The sequence below is a fragment of the Lytechinus variegatus genome, chromosome 11 (genome assembly GCF_018143015.1).
Source record: "Lytechinus variegatus isolate NC3 chromosome 11, Lvar_3.0, whole genome shotgun sequence".
NCBI classification, from domain to species: Eukaryota; Metazoa; Echinodermata; class Echinoidea; order Temnopleuroida; family Toxopneustidae; genus Lytechinus; species Lytechinus variegatus.
Window position 1 is genome coordinate 31,635,938 of NC_054750.1, and position 23,041 is coordinate 31,658,978.

Here is a 23,041-nt window from a genome sequence, read left to right on the forward strand (position 1 = left end):
GTCTCATTTCTTCGTACAATGCTTGATTAGAAACCATTTCTTATACTACAAGATATTTCATCATAACATAATGCGTTTCATTACATTCTCAATAATTCATCAAGAATGTTTGGATAATACATGTTATATTTATAACAATCAATCAATCAATAAATCAACCTGTCAATCATCTTAAAATGCAATAAAACAATTTAACTTTTAATCGATTCAGCAAACATTTGATAAGATAATCAATCGATCGATTGATCAAACAAGTAATCAATGAGTAAATTGGTCAATTACGCAAGTGACCACAGGAAAACACAGGAAACAGCTATGGAGCAATTGCGTATTTAACAGACAAACCTTACAATTACCATCCTGAACACATCTCATGAAGATACAATCGACAAGACGATTTAATATATCAATCAATCAATCAATCAATCAATCAATCAATCAATCAATCAATCAATCAATCAATCAATCAATCAGCGCCTTCTCCATGCAAAAGGGATTGAGTATCCTACTCATTTCATCAAACTTAGGTCAAATGATCTACAATCAATAAATTTATTTCTCGTCCAATAGATTAATCATTTGAATAACCCAATATGTTCTTAACTCAGAGTTTTATCTTTTCTCCAAATGTACTGTATGATTAAGAGAACATGCCTACGCATGCATCCGACGTCAATTCAAATTCAAAATCTGTCATTAAAAGAAAATCTAAAATCTACGGTATAGTTGTCCACATCATTTTCCTTATTGTATTTTGTTGTTTTTCTAACGTAAACATCATCGAAATTAAGAAAATACATGAATTTTATAACAATTTCAGGACGCATCTCAGGCGACTTAACAACAACCCTAGCCTAGTTACAAAATGCAGGCCTTCAGAGGACAAATAGAACTGTTGAAGATTTTTCGCATTAATTATGCAATGAGAAAAATCAATTTAGAAATTTTCCAGAAGGAATGTGGCTTTACCATGTTTACTAATTACAATGTTGAAGATTAATAGTGTATCGAAACGACCAATAACATTTCAAGATGAAAAAAAGAAAGGCTTAAGAATTACACGACTGAAACCACTGTCAGTTCCTCGTTTGAGTCAATCGTGATCGAGCAGTCATTGCTGAACATTAAGTTGATCTCATCCGGTGATTCCTTCTGTAGGCCGTTGGACTTGCAATCGGACGACGAGCTTATCAAGGAAGAATGACAAACTCGTCCTGCGATTCCAGGACCGAAGTCCCTTCCCAGTCCTACCCTGTCTCTGGTGATGTAATAGGGAACCTTGGTACCCTTCGAGCCACAGGATATCTTAAAACCATGGCTGTTGATTTGGAAGTGGTCAGGTCTGGTGCAGAGGCATGACCTTCTGAAGGGTCTCTTCTCATCTTCGACATCCTTCTGTTTCTTCCTCAAGTAATCCAGATGTTTGGACAGTTTCGTGGTTTTGATGGAACGGTCGGACAGCTCCGTAGTTCCACTCAGGGATGTGCTCTTTACGGTCGCAAGAAATCGAAGAGAATTAGATTTGTTTGAATCATATCAGTCACAATAAAATGTATCTAGTTATTCATGTTTCTATGAGGCAATAAATGTGTAATAGTAACCAAAAAGTAAATGGGGAGGAGATAAGCTAGACCAAATGTAAACGTAGATTGGTAACCGATGTAATCTACCAAAACATAGTAGTTGGAATAAGGGCCAATAGAAACTCATATTATTGGCTAATCTAATTAGCTGGGAAAATTCTCACAACAAAATCTACGAATGTGTCAAGAATTGAAAACAAATCATGCACGACAAAACCCCTTTAGAAAATATGGTGCATTTCCAAGATTTCTGGTTTGGGAAGAAGACGATATGGGGTAGTCAACAGCCAAGTATAAAATTTAACAGGCAGGTGTAGATGCTTGTGTGAATCATGGAAATTCCCGATGGCACAATAGGAATGAAATGGTAAGGAAAGGCATGGACATCTTAAAACACAACCATTAAATTAGTGTTCTTTTGACCTAGCGAAATACTTTTGGATAATCAAAACATACAATTTGCCCTCCTCTAAGACTGAATACCTCACCTGGGGGATAGTGTTCTTTCGACCCACCGGAATGCCTTTTGAGATCAAAATAGACAACTTGTCTTTTTCGAAGAATGAATACCTCACCTTAAGGTAGTGCTATTTTTACCAACCGAAGTGCTTTTGGATATCATCATGGACAACTCGCACTCTAAGAATGAATTGCTTACCTTAAGGTAGTATTTCTCTGACCCACCAAAATACTTTTGGATATCTGATGGCCTTGAAAGATCATGGCGTTTGGTACACATACATGACCTTCCAAATGGGTTCCTCTCCTCCAACCTGAGCCTGTTCTTCTTCTTGCGACGTGATGATTTTGACGTCCCCTTGGGATTGGAAGAGGTTCCATGCCCTCGACGGGTGAAAGAGATCTGTGTCAGTGTGTAAGGAAATCATTGACTTTAATATTAAATGTATGATAAATGGAATGTGTGTTGCCCTTCACCCCTACCCAATAAAAATATGAAGCGTTGTTGCCACTATATCTAGGAGTTAATTCCATTCACACAGCAAAAGAATCAGTAACATTTCTAGTACATTTGCTCGATTATCTTAATCGCAATCTCTTCGCATTACGATTCAGGTGTTTTATACAATGACATACTGTTGAAAACCTTAGTATTACAGTAGAACCTAATTGTTCTCTTATACGCTGCTATCAAACTGGCACATGTCCTATGTCATGCAGAGAAACTGTTCAAGTCACCATGATAATTACCTCAACTAAATCGGAGTTTGCATTGGTGATGTAATAGGCGTCATCTTTTGACATTACTTGACAATGGTCTGCTGTTGATGACTCTTCTTCTTCCGAGAAGTGGGTGTCTTCTGCGCTATGTCCACATGCTTCGGATTCAGATCCTGTATGAATATTTGAAAGACCTTCGGCCTCACCAGATGAAGTTGAAGAAACTTTACCGGTGAGAGTGGCAGACATGTTCTGCGAAGGTGATCCATCGGCTCCATTAGATACAGATACAAGCGAATCAAAAGAACTATTCGACTCCTGGGTAGCGTCTTGATCACCTAGGTGAACTTTCCTTATTTCTGGTTTAAACTGCCATCGGGAGTTGTTTTGAAGACTCCTTTGCTTTTCCAACTCTTTACCCTGACGTCTCCGTCCAAGCCACAATAGTCTTTTAATTTCTTTTCGTACATTTAAAGGTACGATACAATGTAAGACAACAAATATCACTCCCTGGAAAACTAAGTAGCTCACCAATACCCATTCTTTGTACAGGGTGGGTGATAGGGCGTATAAATATCCAAACGTAAAGGAAAGGCACAGGAGAGCGAAATCAGATATTGTGATCCACACCGGCGCTCTGATCATAAGCCATAGTCCTTGGTCATAATTTATTTTCCCTCGTAGAGGGTCTGGTGTTGATAGAAAATGGATCGTTATCAGGAGGTATAAAGTCACGAAGAAAAGTAGAGCAGCTACAGGTAGCACGGCTCCTAACAAGAACCACACACCAAAGAAACACCTGTAGGGGGTTGTTGAAAAAGTGAAGCAAGGGAAATAAAAGAAAGCATTTGCATTTTAAAAGTAGTGAAAAATATATAGCAAAATGAATCGTCAAAGAAAATTATTTTATATAAGTCAAATGAATGATCACTGAGTCTGAAAGGGCAGTATAGTCGTTTCCGCAGTCAGTCACATAACCAATAACGGCTGGGAAGTCTTCGTACCTTGGCAGCAGTTTTGTCCTAAAATTCTGAGCTGAAGAAAAATTGTCTGTTGTCTGGAGTCCAAAACGAAAACGGTGTTAGATTGACAAATTTCAGACAAAGACTTCTTAGTTGTTCTTTGTCTTGAAGAGCATTTGACAATAATTTGTGTATGTCCTTGAATACGTAGTGCGTCGTCGAGCTAAAACTCTCTACTCTACATTTGAAAAAATAAAATAAAACGGAAGATAGAGAAGGTAAACTAAACCTAATGTTATTCTCACCTGTCTGTGGCAAGATACGTATCTTCAGCACCTATCGATGACATAGCCACTACTGCGGCTGGGAATCCTAAAATTTGACATTGAAGAAATATCAGAAAAAACGTTTTAAATGTGACTGCGCCTGGTTACACTGAAGAAAACTTCTCCAAGCCGGCCAATGATCTGGCATTGGTCGTAACGAAATAGTAGCAGTTGGTCTGTATTTTTCTCCCATTGAATTTTGGCAATTGTCTTTGAGTGCTTATAATGTATCTTGGTGGAATTCCAAACACTGATGAAGAAATACCTCTATAATGCAGAATTCACAATGATTAAAAAGATCCCATTGGCTTCGGAATGCCAACAATAATTATAACACTTCAATTCAAATCAAATCTGACGTGTTTTAAGAGTCTCATTGTATAAGAATTGTAAATTAGCACCAAGACCCAGTCACATATACATATAGACGCCGGATCATGCTGTCATTGTCGTGTAGATCCTTGAGCATCCCTGTTTAAATGTGAATGGGACTTCGATTGTTGTATACTGTATCTACTATCGGTACAACGCCAAACACTTCATTTTGCAATACTGTATGTTAGGGGAAGGTTGGACATGATGGGTCAAACTTTACTCAGTGAAAAAAAATCATCTGTCAAAACCAATTGACTTAACTTTACCTTGTGTCCACAATGTAGCTTTACGAATGTATGAGAGGGAATCGATGCGAAGGTGTTTCACGAAAGCTAGGTACAAGCATATACCATGCATGGTAATGAAGCTAGCAGATGATAAGGTTGAGTAATGTAAACCAACCAATAACGCCTTGCACAACTGGACTTCCGTTTCCGGGTTACTTGTCCAACGGTCAACCGTGAGGACGCAGATGAAGATGATGTGGAAGCAGATTAAGGAGACGCACTCTCCAATCACGACCAGGCCAAGCAATTTCCGTCTGAGTTTGCTATGGTAACCAGAACAACAATACTTCTACTACTACTACTACTACTACTACTACTACTACTACTACTACTACTACTACTACTACTACGACTACTACTACTACTACTACTACTACTACAAAGCCTACCACTGATTTTGATAGGCATTTATTTGGATGGATTTGAAGACCACCATCATATTCAACAACTCCCTAATATTACTTCCCTAGCTTTAGCTCGAGCATGGACCGTGGACGCAGGGCCCATGGCGAGAGCTCGCCGTTTTCAACGCTTACTGCATTCTCAAGAAACTTATCCTGGTAGCAAGAAAATGGATCAGGAAATGAAGGTTGCTTTTGATATAATTTGTCTTTAAATAAATGATTGGAAACTTCTTAACAATTATTCTTGTCAATTTGGATCGTAGCTTTGGATCATCCAGTGGGGCCTGTTCAAGATGCGGAAAACAAGATGATAAATTGGCGCTCAGCAATTTCGGGTTAAACTTGAAACAGGAAAGAACCCGATCAATGTTTTCATCATTCCTGAAAACCGGCGTTTTCTGCATTATTGCGAAAGGCTCGAATATCTGAATATTAGACGAGACCAAATCATTTGGATCGGAAATAGGAGTCCTGAAAACTTTTGCACTTCTTTCAACATTGTCTCAGTAAGAACCATGCTAGGGTATCTGATCATAAAATTATCTTGCTATGACATTAAAAAAAGGACATATAGAACTTGGAGTGGAATGTACATTAGACTTACCGAATGATCACGTATATCAGTAAGGTAAGCGAGATACAGGCGATGGTTACTGCATACCCAATGTAAAGTAACACGCTCTGGTTAGGACTCAGCAAAATATGTATTTCACTCATATTCTGAAAGGAAACAATTGATAAAAACAGAATTACGCCCTAAAAACCGACCTCGATCTGCACTGTTAAAAACACCGTGATTTTACAGAAAAAAGATATTTCAGAAAGCAATAACAGAATCATTATGTGAATTCATAAAACATGAATTTTTCTGCAATTTAACAGAACAGGTCTGTTTAAAAAGGGGAAAATGGTGTTTTATTCAAGGAAATTTGTAAGATTCCATACACCAAATAATTTCCTGTAAGATTACGCAATCTGGTAAGATTACAGGTGTTCTCGAGACTCTGCCGCAGGAACTTCTTTTATTTTAAGGATAAATTTTCTAACAGTATTATTTTTCTGTTGGAAATGTATTGATACGAATTTGAATATGAATCAGGACCCCGTTGCGTAACAGTTACTAGTATATCAATTTTGTCATCCAGTGGTAACTACCATCAAGCAGGCAATCAGAATCAAGGACAGGCAAGTTACCATTGGATGGAAAAGTTATACCATAAAAGTAACTTTTTTTTACAACAGGCCCTGACGTGTTAAGTAGATCTTACTTCCACAGCATTACCAGTTAGTTTGACTGTGATTGATCGTGCACAGACTTCGTGGTTAAGAGTTTTATTTTGTTCAATACGAAATAAAGTAGAAAAAATAAACGTTGTTATCAATCGTTTAATCGGCAAGAACGTTAATCAAGTTTCATCGACTTAATTCATTCATCAAAATGTACGATTCTCATCATGAACTCATTATCATGAATATACGATTAATTCATTGGCAACAAGCTTAGAGATATTTGATTCATAAGACATGAACAGAAATGTTTAATTTATTCCTTTAGTATAGTCTATTGAGAATACAACTAAAGAAAAGAAACACAAATGTGAATGAGCGATGCAAGGAGCCAGTATGAGCAGTCACATTAATTTATTTACCCGATTAAAAGATCGATTATTAAAAGTAGAATTGCTCTCGTAAATGTCAATCACGTCGTCTATCACAGTAATCAGGGTAGTGAGTTGTCGATCAGTGCCATAAATGTCAGGTGAACTGTCTTCAAACGCATCAATAAATGGCGTCGTAGTTGGGTATGTCGGCGCCTGTTGTCGAAGGGATGTAGCCACAGCCCATGTAGCCTGAGTGGTCTGGATGGATGTTGGCACAGGTTTGGTCGGAGCTAAAATATGAATATAAGAATATGAAAGTCCCTGTTAATTCAGATGCAAGGAGCAGATGCACTGAGCCTTTGAAATAGAGACTTGAATAATCCGATTTGCACGTACACGTGAGATTACATCGACCTACTGAAACTTTGTTCCAATGTCCTCGATGACTTTTTATATTACTTGCAAATCCGAGTACCAACTAGTTACCCATAACTATGTTTTTTAACATAATAAACGTTTAAAGGATATGTCTATTATAATTTGTTCACTAATATTTATGATACATAATTATTATGATGCATACTTATCATTCTTCGCCGAGATGTCGAAATATTAACGAGTTTTCGCTAAGCGGCATACAGAGCTTTCACCGACGGGGGTGCGATGGCGAGCTACGTCTGTGGTATTCGATTAACACTCGTTTATAAACAGTTTCTCAAATACGGCCAACTGCGCGACATCAGCACAGGGAAAAGCTCTCGCTTTCACTCTAAAACTCTCACGGTCATAATTAATATCATCGACTGGCGTTATTCTCGCCAAGGCCGGTTGTAAATCTCAGTTCAATAGGAAGTTTTCGCACCGCAACGCAGAATGCTTTCAGGAGCATAGAGAATGTATTGTCCACTATCCTTTGTTACAATGAACAACCCAGTAGTCTTTGTCGAAAACTTGGTGAATCAAAACAGCAGTTCCATCCTGGAACCTGGACAATAAACGACATATTTGCTCTTTTTTCATCAATTTTTCTTCAGCTCCGAAACGATATATTGTCCCGGCTCACCAATTTTCAACAAAGACCTCTCAGCTATTCATTTTAATTTGATTTCCATTATCAATCTGTTTGTTTTATTAGCTTTCTTTGGCAGTGTGAAAACTCGTTAATATCGGTAACTGCGCTGCAACTGTGGTAGTACCCTGAATCTTGCACAAGAACCGATTAGGGAACGATGGCTTAAGGTCCTCTCCGAGGGACCTGGTAATGAGGATTAATGCCTTGCCAAAGGCCACTCGCCCACCAAGTGGGTTTCAAACTCGGGTCACCGGAATTAGACCCCCTCCTCCCCCACTCTACCGACTAAGCTTTCGCGTCTCATCGACGACTACGACGATTTGTTCTTAAAGCTGGCAATTTTGCATTCGTCTCGAACATGCAGGTGCAAACTATTGTTTTAACTTGAGGGTTTGTTAAAGTTCGTTACATTCTATGATTCTCGAACCTTTTGTCTTTTGAGTAATATATCTATTTTCTACACATATTCCTCTGCGTGTAACACTATTAATCCCCACATAAATACTTACATGCAAGATGGTCGGTTAAAAAATTGGTCAATTGTTTAGCCGACCCACAATACTGTTATCATTTTCAAATAAACGAATATTTTAATTTGATAACTTCACATGGTTTATTTTTTTTAATTTCTTGTGAATGGTAACCATACTAGATCGCTTCGCAAGCGATTGTTTGTCCCATTACCAATTTGAAAAAGATCATTCCTATAGCTAACAATTCGTCAGCTAGCATTTTATTAAAATTTGTTTTTGGATGAACCATCTTGTATAAATTGACTTTTACCGGGGAACTGTTTAACGGTAGGTCTTGCAAATTAAAATTACATAAATGATATTGACAGTTTTATGTATTGACGATACTTACCTCGTTCACATTGAACACTGGCGTATCCGCTTCTACAATAACCTGCACTGAACTTATGAAGCAGACATGACTTGATCGAACTGGCGGTTTTGACACCTTTACAGTCTAATTTATCGAAACGGACAGGGTCGGTCAGGTCGCCATAGCGATCATCGTCGAAGAAGGTGACGTAATTCTTATCATGGTATCCGAGCAAGCTACAAACAAGGGCAGACGTGGCAATGCTCCAAGGTTTCGAAGCACACACCGAACCCCAGGATCCATCGTAAAAGATTTCAACGCGACCTTCGTAAGATCCCTGACCACCAACGAGGCGAATATTGACTGGATCATCTAGGAGAAATATAAAATACCAGCTCAATGGCAATGAAATCAACTTTCTTGAATTTCTTTATAAATGTTATGTTCAGTGTGTCTTATGCGTTTCTGTAAGAAAGTAGTTAAACTTTACGTCTCAGTTTGGTTTGTACATAATCATTATTTATGGGGAGCATTGGAATGTGATCTTTACCTAGGTCAAATAAGAGATGGCCTTGAAGGTTATAACAGTAATGAGTTAGATTAAAAACATGTACGCTATCAATTACTTCAAAATGAGCTACTGTAATTAAAATTTATTGTATAGACATTTTCCTTGGAGTATAGAATATCATATTCAATTAATGTTATAAGGATCTAGTACGTACGTAAGCATGGTAAGGTTGTTCCACAAACCTGTCACACAAGATATTGCTGCTGCACCATAAAGAGAACTACACGTCCCTTTTTTAGAACGCAACATTCTACAGCTGGTAACTTTGTCTTCTGACCCAGTGCAGTCCAAATAGTCAAAGAATGGGTCTCCGTCGTCACTGTTCAAAAAGGCACTGCCGTCCTGGACAAGAGCGAATGACCGTTCATATCCGAGTGATTGGCAGAAGACGTTAGCCTCCTGGAAAGTCGTTTCCTCGCCGCAGAGTTTTCGCCAGACACCATCCACGAGGAACTCCATTTGACCTTCATGGGCACCTTTACCTCCGGCCAGCCTGATGTCGACTTCTGACGCCGATTCTGATAAAGAACCATTTTGCGTTACGAATTATTCCAGGACCTGCTACTTTTCGACGGCTTTTATTTCATGAGTTATCATAAGGAAATTAGAATCAATTTGAATCATGATTATATACCATACCGCACATCACAGTGTGGAGAAGTAAGAAAGGGTGTGAATGAAATACTGTATGTACAGGAGAGTGTGCGAACATGCTGAGTATTCTACTTATTCATATCATAATGTTATTCATGTAAGCTGAAAATAATATATCGTCACAACAATCAAAATTTTGAGGCTGCAGACATCAATTGATAAATTAAGAAATAAATTAGAAAGAGCATAGATTTCAGAAGCTGTTTACTAACCCGAAGTGCAGGTCAGGCCAGCTGCTTCTCGAGGGGTGTCTCCACAAAACCCTGCATTGTATCTGTAAGCTGTGCATGATGTCAGGTTTGTTTCTGAACCTTCGCAGTCAACTTCATCAAACTGCACCGTTGTCATGTTGTCTTTACTGAAAGTGTCGTCATAGTAGATGATGAAAGCATGGTCATAGCCATTGTGTCTGCACACGACGTCAGCAGAATCGAAGGTCCACTTGCTATTGCCGCATATCTTTCCCCAAGTTCGATCGAAGAATACTTCAACACGGCCTTCGTAATCCCCACCACCGCCGCTTAGATTAATATCTACTTCCTGATCTAAAAAAATAGAAAGAAATGAAACCAAAATCAGAATATGCCACATTAATTTCTTCTCTGCTCAATTCAGTCAACGATAATCCTGCTAAAATATGATAATAACATGAATAACAAGTATTTCTAATGCGTACTTTCTAAACAAATCATTACATTAAATAAACAAAAACATTGGAAATATTCAGTTAAAAGCATCAAACATAACATTCATATGAAGAAAAGACATAGACTTCACTAATATGATTGTGAAAATAGGTAATATTTGACACTTGATTGGAATTTCTTAAGAGTGTTCATATTCCTGATAATACTTGGCAGTCTATTCCACATAACTGGGGCCACATAGCTGACAGCCTGATCTCCATAATGCTTGGTCCGGCTACGCGGAATCACAAGGGTAGAAGATGTGGAAGATCGTGACGAATGGTGGATTTGCTTCACGACAAGAAGATCCTTGATGTGAGTAGGTGCTGCGTCACGTCATGAAGAGATTTGAAAACTAGTATCAGGATCTTGTATTCAATTCTTCTCGACACAGGAAGCCAGTGGAGTTCTTTTAGGGTTGAGTAATATGTTCGTATTTGCCCACTCCTTTAAGAACTCGGTCAGCGTTGTTGAAATATTTTTTGTAGTCTTGAGGCCAAAGAATGTGGTAGACCAGCAAGCAGGGCATTACAGCAGTCCACTCGCGACGTGATAGGGGCATGGATGATTTTCGCAGCATCTGGTTCAGAGAGGAATGTGCGAATTGAAAGCACTTTTGCAGGTAGACGAAATATGCGCATCCATGTTCAAAGCCTTGTCAAGAATTACACCCAAGTCTCGAGCAGTATTAGAAACAGGCAGAACATCTCCGTTTATTGTAAGTTCTTGCAGGTCGAAAGTGGAGTGCTGGTGGCGTGAACCAATGAGAAGATTTGTTTTCTCCTTGTTCAGTTTCAGTAAATTTCTCTCCATCCATGTCTGCATATCCTTTACACAGTTCTGAATACAAAGGTAAGCTTTATTTGTTATCAGGATCTTGATTGAAAGCCACATAAAGTTGAGTGTCGTCTGCGTAGAGATGGTACTTCATGTCGTGATGCCACGCAATGTCTCCAAGAGCGATTGTTTACAAAGCAAATAGCACCGGTCTTTGCACAGGTCCCTGCGGCACACCGGAATTTACGATTTTTTTCTAAGATGTGGTATCCACAACAGCTACCTGCTGTGATTTCGCCTGCAGATATGACTGAAACCATTTAATAACATCATCAGTTATCCCAAATCGGTCAGAAATCCTTCTCAGAAGTAACTCGTGGTCGACAGTGTCAAACGCTGCTGAAAGATCGAACAGGACAAGAAGCACTATTTTTTTCTACAGCTGTTAAAATATAATTTGTCCTGATTATTTAAGGCAGTTTAAACATTGTGACCAGGCTTGTAGGCTGACTGAGGGTCTACAGATAGACAAATGTCTTTCAAGAAGGTACAGAGACGGTGAGCTACAACTTCCTCTAGACACTAGACAACTTCCTCTAGACCAATGATAGCTGAGAGATGGGTCTACAGTTGATTAGACAGTCAGGTTTAATGGTGCTCTTTTTAGAATTGGAGAAACAAGAGTAACCCTGAAGCATTCTGACACTGTAGCAGATGACAAGGAAGAATCTGCTAAAGTCAATATCATCTCTGCAAACATATCTGGCGTTTTCTTCATCATCCATGTAGGTACTGGATTGAGAGCGCAAGATTTGCTTTGTGATGATTTGATGATCCATGATGCATCCATGTTCATTGATGCTCAGGAGGTGTTTCAAATATCCTGGTAGAGGAAGCCAATCCGATCATTGGTTCGCTTATATTACTAACTTTTTCTTGGAAAAAAAGACACTGAAACGCTTTTTGATATATGTTACATCCGAGGACAACGCAATTGATTTCGACCTGCCGAGAAGATGATCTACAAGTCGACAAAAGTTGCCTCTGATCACCATTGCAATCATCAACCTTCTGCTTGATGTAATCTTTCTTGGCACAAGACATCATTTTTTTAAAAAGAGATTGTCACAGCCATGAGAAGGGTGTGATGACTTGTTGGTCCAGTGGCAACTTCTTAAATACCGAACTCAGACAGAGTAACAATGGAGACACTATTTTAAGGAAATTAAATTAAATTTCAATCTTCAAGTCCAAGTGTTCCCTGGAACAACAATTACGTTACTTCAAAACACAAAATATGGAAAAGTATTCAATATAAAACAATCATCAAAATCAATGGAGATCATTCCTTGCAATATAATCAAATAATTCAACCATTAACTATTCCTGATCAATTCATTATATAAAGAATCGATATATCTAAATATAACGAACAGTTTACTGTGTTACTGCTTAAAGTCCAAAAGTACTTTCATGTGTATATCCTCCTTTCTTTAAAATATGGAACCTGATCTGAAGAACTTTTTCGAATCAACCGTCTAACATGGCGGAAGTTCTTCGACGTTCACCTTGACTAGTGTAGACTTTACATCACACTGTAGTTTACATCGGGTTTACACCTCCATGCTTGAGAAACGCCTTCACTCAATGGACAACATCATGTCCTTAAAACTGTCGGCATCAACATCAACGTCAAAGCCATCTACAGATAACACAATACCAAGGCATAAAAAGTACCTGTCCCTAACAAAACATAAGCTTCAACTCTATACTATAAATATATCAAATATCACAAGAACAATCAAGAATATTCAACCTCATGCTATTTCCGTAAAATAACTCCTGATTTCTCGTAACATTATAATAATAATAATGCTCAATTCTTGTATAGCGCATCACACATAGCATAGCATGTCCCTATGTGCTTAAAGAAGAAATAGTGAAAGGTATATAAGAATAAAGTAATCGAGATATTTAGATTGGACCATTAGTTCAAAGTTAGTTTTTTTATGCATTGAAAAGATATGTTTTGAGGGATCTCCTGAATGTACATAAATCACTTTGATATCTCATTGAATTCGGTAAAGCATTCCAGAGGACAGCAGAGGCATAAGTAAAAGCACGCTCACCATATGACTGTAAATACAGAGGGAACAACAAATAATGCTTTTGAGCTTGATCTAAGATTTCGGGATGGCTGGTAATATGAAACTAAATCGAGTAAATAGGACGGGGCAATTTTATAAAAACAGTTGTGTGCAAAAACTAGAAGTTTGAATACAATCCGGGAACGGACAGGGAGCCAATGTAATTCTCTGAGAACTGGAGTAATTGCTTCATACTTGCGTGTTCGTGTTACTAATCTCGCAGCTGAATTTTGAATGGTTTGCAGTTTTTTAATTTGTTTAATAGGTAATCCTGAAAGGAGACTATTGCAGAAATCAATGTGACATAAAACAAAAGCATGTACCAATTTTTCAGTGGTGGGTTTATCCAAGAATTCAAGAAGTTTACCAATTTTTTATAAGGCATATGATGCAGAGCGACATTTTTGGGATATAAATTCATCGAATGTCAATTTATCATCAAATATAACTCCTAGATTTCTACAAGAAGTACTTGCGCGTATGTCCATTCCACCAAGTTTTAACATCTGGATTGATTCTGTTTCTCGGAAACGTGAGGAAATGTGTAAAAACTCTGTTTTTTCACCGTTTAGTTTGAGGCTATTGATCTGTGACCATTCTTTAATCTCTTGAATACATTGTGTAATTTCAGCAGTGGGGTCAGAATCCTTAAACTTTTTAAGGGTAACATACAGTTGTGTGTCATCCGCATAAAACATTTTTTGTATTTTGAACTTATCAATGATTGACTCAAGTGGGGAAGTGTACAGTGTAAATAAGATCGGCCCCAGTACAGATCCCTGAGGAACACCTTGAGTTAAAGAGTGGAAAGTTGATTTCTCACTTCCAATGACGACACGATGGCTTCGACCTAAAAGATATGAATGAAACCATCGTAGAGCCAGATCACGTATCCCAAATATATACTCTAAACGTTTCAGGAGAATGTCGTGTTTAATGGTGTCAAAAGCTGACGAAAAGTCTAGTAATATAAGAATAACTTCTTCACCTCTGTCTAATGATATCAAAATATCGTTTGTTACCCTAAGAAGAGCCGTTTCTACATAACAAGCAAGTGTATACTAAGCAACATCCATTTTGGAAAAGAGCAATAAATATCTTTGACAATTAAGAATAATAATCGAACTTACAAGAATATAATCTTTAAAATGTTTGCAATAATATACCTCAGCTTCGAGTCAAATGAGATTTTAGGTATCTATAATCTCTTTGATCCATTTAATGGATGCATACATATGTAATACTACAAATTCAAATCAATCATCAATGACTTGAATGATTGCAATGCCAATGTAGCCAAAATCTTCATTTCTTTTTCATTAATATCTCTCAACAATTTGCCTAATAACACTATTATAAAGAAGTAACACTTCAAATTCACTTACACTTTAACTGGTGACAAGAAAGCTTGGAAGACCGGAGCAGCCTATATCCAGTACAGACAAATTTGGTGCAAAATAGCTAGAAAAATATAACTGCCACGCCTTGTTTCTAGATGTACAGCCTAAACATGCTGCCGTCGCCCGACCATGTCGGCCTAGCTCATGCTACCAAACCCTAGCAGAAGAGCTGCTGCGGCTACTCTTAGAGTGACAACTATCAATTCTAACTAGGATTCCTCATATAACAATTCCCATCTAAACCCAAGCTACCTAAATATTGCACTCATCTGCTCATAACAAAAACCTTGCAAGAAAACTATCTGAACCATCCTAGCATTGAATACGGATCAGAATTCGGAACTTGGAAGAGAGTCTATTTAAAGCTGCCTAACACCGAGTTATGCAAGGTATGAAACACACAAATGAAAATGTGCTAATAGCCGACTGCACTGCATAACTCTGGACAAAAGGAAAAGATTCATGACCAAGATAAAATATTTGGGTCACTGGCATAGATAGACATGACTTGTAACAGAGACTACGCTCACTGATGAAACTTTGCCGATTGACTGTCGAGACTTCCTCCAGCGTCTTTTAACCCTCATACTGCGCTGTTTCTATTTTCGCATGTCAGAAGTATACATAGGCATTTGCTCGCGGTTCATTGTCTATTTGGAAAATAAGCATTGACCGTGTCCTTCATTGCAGTGTGGAGGAGCTTTGCTTGTTGGTCGACGTTTAAGTCAATGTAGTCTCTCCGACTCAACAATGTCTCAACATCCTCCAAGAGAGACGGCAAAACAATCGACCGAAGTTTCCTGTATCTCTTAACCAAGACGCGCTGCGTTGGCTCGTTAAGTTTACAGAGAAAGTGAACGGCAGCATAGTCTGATAACAATGACCCAACTTTCACTTTACTGACCGTTTCACACTTGGAACTTGTGATGATAAGGTCGATGAGATGTCCTGCCATATGTGTTGGCTGGTGTGTTGCATGAAGCTACTGTCATGAAGTCCATTTAAGAAGTTCACTGTCTCAGGATTATCTGGAGCATCCACATGAATGTTAAAATCGCCCATGAGGACGAAGTCTTCATTCACTATTGATAGCTCGTCAAGAAAAGGCATAAATTCAGGAAGAAACATGTCTTATTAGACCATTTGATTAGACGGTGGTGGTCTGTATATACTATGACTAGTATTAGGCATTTATTTCCCATATGTTCAACTGGAACTTGGCACATTAAAAACTCCTGAAATGCTCAACAGGGCATGGTAAAATCTAGATTTGATTGTGTGTTTAAGACCAATTCCAACGCCCCTTCCTTTCCTTGGGACTGAGATGAAACTATATCCCTTTGAAAGAAGTATCGTCTCCCTCGTTTAGTCAAATCGCTGTGAGAGCCAAGACATCTATCTTTTTTCAATGAGGAAAGATTCACTCTCTTGTGTCTTGTTGCAAACTGATTGAGCATTAAGGAGTACACAAAGTGCATTCTTGCTAATGCTGCGTACACCAACCAGGTTGTCATGATTCGCACCATACTGACGGGAAGATGGACATGATTCCCGATGCCCTACGATGACGTTTCTTCTTCCTCCTCGTTTTCCACGATGCACTCTGAAGCGAGTTCCATTTATAGAGTCCCTTCGTTTGAGACGCGGATGCAAAATTTGTCGCCTTCAGTTGCAGTCAGTAGTTGAGCCAAACTCACTCTTTCTGGGTTGAGACTAAAGAAGAAAGTTCCGGTCATACATTATATGATTATCTGTCGAAGTGCAGAGGTCATGTCCATCCTTTTTCATTGTCATTTGGTTAGAGCTCAAGATTCGTAGTTCCATACACAAGATCCAAGCAAATATCAGAACAATACTTGCTAATCTGCTAAGGTCCATTGTGTATAGAGGTACAATGAGATCAACAATAGATTAATCCTATTCATCATTTGGATCAGCAAGAGTGAATGAAGTCAATGTCCATGTAGGAGGCGTATATGCTTCCTCCCTATATGGCTACACTGTGGACTGTAGGTAGAGGAGACAAGAACTCAAAAACTTGATGAAGCAACAACACCATGAAGCAACTAGATTACAAGTCCAAAACAGTCCAGTGGCATCAAATTGTTTCAACAAATAGAATTTTACAAGATGATAATTAACGGATTTGCCTAAACCAGTCAAAAATCTGAGAATAACAGAGCACAAGAAAGGGTTTGCCAGTGAGGCGTAACACTCACTTTTCATAAAGATAATGGGAGACTTTGCTCAACGTGTTGGCTGTTATAAATGGAAACAAAAATTGGAGGAAGTATGTAGTATGAGCGTAGCCATTTTTTTTCCAGTCGTACTAAAGTACTGCAAAGTATTTTTCGCTGGCTCCGTGCAAAACGTTTGTTTATTTCCCCCAGTCGTGCTCGCTTTGTAGGTTTGCCAATTCGTAGCAAGAACGACAGGGTCTAGTATCAAGAGCGACGTCCAGCTGGAACGAATTTCTTCCCGGTCGATGTCCCGTTTTGACGCCGTTATCACAACGCATTTTAAGGACAAGTCCACCCCGGTAAAAACTTGATGTGAATAAAAGGAGAAAAATTCAACAAGCATAACACTGAAAATTTCTTCAAAATCGGATGTAAAATAAAGAGGTTATGACATTTAAAAGTTTCACTTAATTTCACAAAACAGTTATATGCGCATCCTATTCAGGATGCAAATGAGCAGACTGATGACGTCACCCACTCACTGTTTCTTTTGTGTTTTATTGTATGAAATTGTCATTGACATGTGACACAAAATTTATTCGTCTCTGAACATATGGAATTACCACTATTTAAACAGTTTATTATTATGTCAAGTTGGTCCTTATTTTCGAATCTGTAAAAATTGAAATATTAAAATTCAAACGAAAAAAGAAAGAAATAGTGAATGAGAGACATTATCGACTCTCTCATTTGCATATCACTGAGATGCGCATATAACTGTTTTGTGAAAAATAAGCGAAAATTTAAATTGTCGCAACATTTTTTTATTTTGCATCCGATTTTGATGAAATTTTCAGCGTAATGCTTGTTTGATTTTTCTCTATTGATTAATATCATCAATTTTCCGGGATGGACGTGACTTTTAATGACCTTACTATACCCTTCCCGCTATGTTTGCGATGTCATCACCCTTTTTAAACCCCCTCATAAAAAATAAATAGATTAAAATAAAATAATAATACATTGGTAATAAAGGATGAAAATAAAAATAAATCCTGATTATCCAGGTGCAAAAGTATATATACCACTACTTACGAGTGTCACAGGAAATTGAAGTACCGCCAAAACCAGCTATGCAGTAATTGTCCTTATAGACGCTGAGACGACATTTCTGAAACATATCAGTTGTTTGGCAGAATATGCGGTCGAAGAATAGGTTTGAAGGTTCCCCAAATGCCCCATGCTGCAACACTGCAAACACTCGATCATAGCCCACACTTCGACAAAGAACGTCGCTTCTGGTACGATCCACTTTCCTTCCACAGAGGCCGTTCCATCTGTCAAGGTATGAGACTTCAACTCGACCCTCATGAGGACCGGTACCATTGGTCAATCGAAGACTCATATTATTGAGTTGGACTAGAACAGATTACCAACAAAGAAGAAAGAGCAATATGTTATTCGTGAATTGGAATTTGGTGTTTTTGTTTTATGGTGTAATTTTTTTTAGAAACTAGGTAAAATATCTTGAATTGAATAGGGGTGGGTAAATAATTGCAGGGGAGGAGGGGAAAATAAAAACATAACGTCATACATAACAATGAAATAATATGATGGGTGGATGAAATCGTGTCTATTCGGTGGAAAATGGCTCATGTTGCATTCATTCATTCATTCATGAAGAACATTAAGATTTTAGTAACACCTGTTAAATGAACAAGAGTCAGTTCACGGGCACAATCAGTGGAAGAATAACACTTAGAGAGATAGCTCTGAAATTGAGTTCATAATACAATCTAGAATATCACTAAATTACAATATATTCACCGAATATTTGAGCGAATTCGATCTGAGGTGGCTAAAAGTTAGCAAAATTCAAACTTGGACGGCGGCGTCGCAATGTACGTAAGTACAATATACATTAGATTTCGCGGTACATGCTGTTTGTAGGCACTCCGAAAAGCAATGTGTGCAAATGATTGCAGGCTGATTTCAGCTCTATCTTTGCCAAGCTGTGCTATCAATACTTAACTTATCGAGAGTTTAGTGCAATAAGGAGAAATTGAAGGTTTGAATTCGTTCAAGCATCCAATCTCAGTGAAAAGCCCGAGTAGTCCGGCGGAAAAAATGATGTCAGAGAAAATCTTGGATCTCGTCTTCGATAAACTTAACAAGTTCAAACTTAGAAAGTACGACGAACAAGAATTACCGCTACGTTTTCAGAATACCTAATTTTCCTTCTTTTCATATTTTGAAGACGAAATTTCTTTCTGGGCTATTTCCAAAAAAGCTTTTCCGGTGAACTTTGAAACTGTTCCTCAGTATTAACAAAGTAGGCCTATCTATCATTGAAGGTTGAGATGCCCATTTTCTAATTTATTGGGGATCTCAAAATTCATTCATGGCGGTTTATTGTTTGTAAGCTGTGGCAGGTCGCATATCTAATTGGTTCCATGACATTTGCTCCGATGGCAAACATGCAGGTTAAGCCAAACAGAAAATCTAACCTCCAAAACTAAATACACCCTAATCAATACTTTTACATTATTCTGAACCAAAAACTCTTACATTCCTAACTCTTACCCTATGTTCTCCGAGATATTAAGACCGAAGCTAATGTTGCAGGAGAAACTGTCGTGTCACCATCTAATTAATCGACCACCTGAATGCCACAGGAAGAGCTCTAATTCGGCTTCGATTTCGACATTGTCGTTTATATTCTCAATCGGACTTGGTCTTAACCATATCCAATATGAAGCAAAGTTTATGATGACAATCTTGCAAACATGCCCGAAAGTCGGAACGACGTGTCTATGCACTTTTACGATATATTATCACCCCGGTCATCATATTCATTCCCGCACACAATGTATGCACATCCTCCACTCCCTGGGAGTATTCCAGTCAGTTGCCGATGAGGCGCACACAGTACTAGGCAAGCTACGACTTTCACATCCTACCGGGTACCCATTTAGCATTTAGCACTTGGGTCGAGAGTGGCAAAATGTGGATTAACGCTTTGCCAAAGGACGCCAGATCGCGGTGGAATTCGAACACACAACCCTCTGTTTACATATCGAGATTCAGAACCACTACACCACGGCTCCATGATGATGACGATGATGATTAATACCGTGTTTGCACTTAATCGGCTTTTGAATCGGCTCGCGGATCTGAACCGCGAGCCGATTCAGCATCAGCTTTTTTCATAGCGTGTAAACGTGAGTATGTTGCATCGGCTCGCGGTTCAGAACCGGCAATTCGCACCACCAAAGTAGTAGTTCTGAACCGAGAGCCGATTCTGCATCGGCAATTTGTGCCCATTTCATTTATTTTACCATTGTGACGTAATTGTAAGCGCACTGATCCAGCGTTGTCTTTATTATGACGTATATTGTTGGTGTGCGTATCATTTCAGGTTTTTGCATCGGCTCGCGGTTCTGAAACGCAAGCTGTAACAATGTGTAAACGCAAACCAAAAGTCGATTCTGCATCGGCTTTCGGTTCTGAACCAAAAGCCGATGAAGTGTAAACACGGTAAACGATGTTAATACGCAATGTTTATATAGCGCTTAATTCAAAGATTCTAAGCGTTGCATACTATTACCCCATCTTATCGGGAGTTCCATCATTCAAAGAATTTCTTCCTACCGGATGCCAATACTACACCTGGGAGGAGAATGGCAAATGCAACTAAACGCCTTGCAAAATAGGACGCGAGTGCTGCGTTGGGATTCGAACCCCGAGCCTCTCGGTTCAAAGTTCGGAAACTTATCCACTGTGCCAAAGCACCTCTGTGTCGAGTTTGAGGCCAAAATAGAGCTGTTCCCTGCATCTCCGACAACCCACTCCAATGATACTTACATGTGTCGCATGCTACTCCGGCGTACCTGCTTCCTTGGCATTCCCCAACCCTACCGAGGGTGCACTCGTGTAATCTAGAGGCCATGCTATGGCAATCCATTAGAGTGTAGGTAATATCGACATCGGAATCCCCCCATAAGTTTCGTCGCGTCAATACGTTGCTCCGTCCGTATCCTAAAGATCCACAAACTACTTCCGCGACATCAGCTATCCAATTGTTATTTCCGCAGAGGGCTTCCCACGATCCGTTCACCATGATCTCTACTTGGCCTATATTTGGGGTCTCTCCGCGAGTGAGACGTACAGATGTCGCAGTTTCTGCGTGTAAAACAGAGGGGGACAAAGTATAGAAAAAAAAACAGAAACCTGGTGCTTTTCTTCCATAGAAATCAAATATACACCCCCACACACACACAATAGAAAATAACGGGCAAGATGACATCGATATCATTATCCACGATGGGAGTATGGCAGAAATACATGAATTGAGAAATCAAAGATAAATAGGGAAAATATAAATGAAAAGTATATAGCCATGAATCTTGCCTAGGAAACGACAAATGGGACAACAGACGGACATGATTATCTAAAATTAGAAACAACACACGAGAAAAAGGGGTAAACACACACGAACTCGCCCAACCACGCACACCTACACCCACCTGCGAAACATTTCTCATACATTTCCCTGGCACTTCTGGTCAACTGAAAGAAAACGGATACATTCAAGCATTTTGTAACAATTTTGCCACCCAAATTGAAATGTCAGCACGAAGTAAGCACAACCTCTACCCTTTTTGTGCCAGCTGGATCTGAGGACAACTGAATCTGACAAAAGTTTATATCAGACATCTCCAGCATTTACAATGGGTTTACATTTCATTTTTCATTAAATACTTGTTTCTCCGCTCTTTTCGCAAGCTTGACAATGATTAACAATATGGAAATTAGGCCTGAGCCATTTCATGTAAATCACAGCTCAGTGTAAAGCAAATATCGTCACGCTGACCTGAGCAGTGTGTGGGGAGTTGGGCTGGGAGCAATGCACTCTTCGAAGTGTTGTGGGCAAGGAAACAAGTTTAAAAAAGATAAAAGATATCTTCAAATTAATTTGGCTCACTAAATTCCACGTGTTCTTTATGATTAAGGTCTACTTTTATTCGCATAACTATTTCAAAGTTCTGCGAAAATAATTTTTCACTAAATTTTCAAAAGTAAGTGGTGCTCACTCAAGCCGAAATATTTTTGACAGTTATATCGTCATTTGCTTAAATGGATCTGTTCCAATGTTAATATGTGAAAAATCTTCAGGATATTTTCTCAGTATATTTTCTCAGTATATTTTTTTTGATACGCACTATATATATATATATATATATATATATATATATATATATATCGTCGGCCTTATGCCAAAAGGGCCTCAACTGCTTTTGGCCATTCTGAGATAATGGCGTTTAAAGGTTTTGGCCTCTCTAATAATCAAAAGTTTGTGGTCGTTTTTTTTGCTTTTGAAGCCAATTTCGATAAACGTGTTAAGTTATTAAGTTTTACATGAAATGTGTTAAATTTATTATAAAATATTCAGAACCCCTAAAATCGGGTTAAGGCCCTTTTGGCATAAGGCCGACGATATATATATATATATACAGTGCGTCTCACAAAAACGAAACCGAGATTTAGAGATGATCTATCATAACTTAATCACAAATACAATAGACAAATCACCTACCATTTAAAAGCTTAGAATCTCCTCTTTCATCTGAAATAACTTAGATTATTTCTCATTCTCGCATGAGTGAGCAAAAACAATTTGAAAAGGAAATACCAAAAAGTCACTTGGCGGGGCGTATCTCGGTTTTAAAAGGAAAACCACGTTTTCAAAACGTTCATTTCCTGCTCTTTAATTTGATACCTCAAATACAGAAAATGGTCAAGAAATAACAAAGTTCTGGTTATTTGAAATAAGGCTTGAATTTCAATAATTTCATAAAATGAAGAGGTTTTACAGGCTAGCGTTCAAACTCAGTCGACAATCCGTTTTGTTGACGATCAGCCATGCATTAAGCCTTTTGTTACCATGGGTTAGCTTCTGTGGGAAACCAGTGAAAACACGTTTATTTAATGAAATTATTGAAATACAAGCAT

The 23,041-nt window shown here is 38.5% G+C and overlaps 2 protein-coding genes across 2 annotated transcripts; both read right to left on the bottom strand.

Annotated features, from left to right (window-relative positions):
• Nucleotides 1-154: 154 nt before the first annotated feature.
• LOC121424231 lies at nt 155-16,422 on the bottom strand. Its single transcript, XM_041619839.1, has 11 exons — nt 16,353-16,422; nt 10,052-10,384; nt 9,368-9,703; nt 8,654-8,986; nt 6,766-7,007; nt 5,721-5,836; nt 4,692-4,975; nt 4,030-4,096; nt 2,793-3,561; nt 2,242-2,445; nt 155-1,488 (listed from the first exon to the last, which is right to left on the bottom strand). Exons 2-11 carry the CDS (start codon nt 10,185-10,187, stop codon nt 1,057-1,059), a joined length of 2,919 nt encoding a protein of 972 aa, XP_041475773.1. The 5' UTR covers nt 10,188-10,384; nt 16,353-16,422; the 3' UTR covers nt 155-1,056.
• LOC121423533 (neurotrypsin-like) lies at nt 12,943-21,209 on the bottom strand. Its single transcript, XM_041618887.1, has 3 exons — nt 20,894-21,209; nt 18,125-18,448; nt 12,943-13,004 (listed from the first exon to the last, which is right to left on the bottom strand). Exons 1-3 carry the CDS (start codon nt 21,147-21,149, stop codon nt 12,943-12,945), a joined length of 642 nt encoding a protein of 213 aa, XP_041474821.1. The 5' UTR covers nt 21,150-21,209.
• Between the last annotated feature and the right edge of the window lie 1,832 nt (nt 21,210-23,041).

Bases quoted from the DNA above. Each gene is read 5' to 3' on its own strand.
- LOC121424231 (XM_041619839.1), bottom strand. From the start codon at position 10,187: ATGACAACGGTGCAGTTTGATGAAGTTGACTGCGAAGGTTCAGAAACA. The intron at 8,987-9,367 runs GTTTGTGGAACA...TATTTCTCCTAG, and splicing joins AGCAATATCTTGTGTGACAG to ATGATCCAGTCAATATTCGC. The intron at 3,562-4,029 runs GTGAGAATAACA...AACCCCCTACAG, and splicing joins ACGTATCTTGCCACAGACAG to GTGTTTCTTTGGTGTGTGGT.
- LOC121423533 (XM_041618887.1), bottom strand. From the start codon at position 21,149: ATGGTGAACGGATCGTGGGAAGCCCTCTGCGGAAATAACAATTGGATA. The intron at 18,449-20,893 runs GTAAGTATCATT...AATCTGTTCTAG, and splicing joins CGGAGTAGCATGCGACACAT to TCCAACTCAATAATATGAGT. The intron at 13,005-18,124 runs GTAAGTAGTGGT...TGTTATCTGTAG, and splicing joins TTCAATTTCCTGTGACACTC to ATGGCTTTGACGTTGATGTT.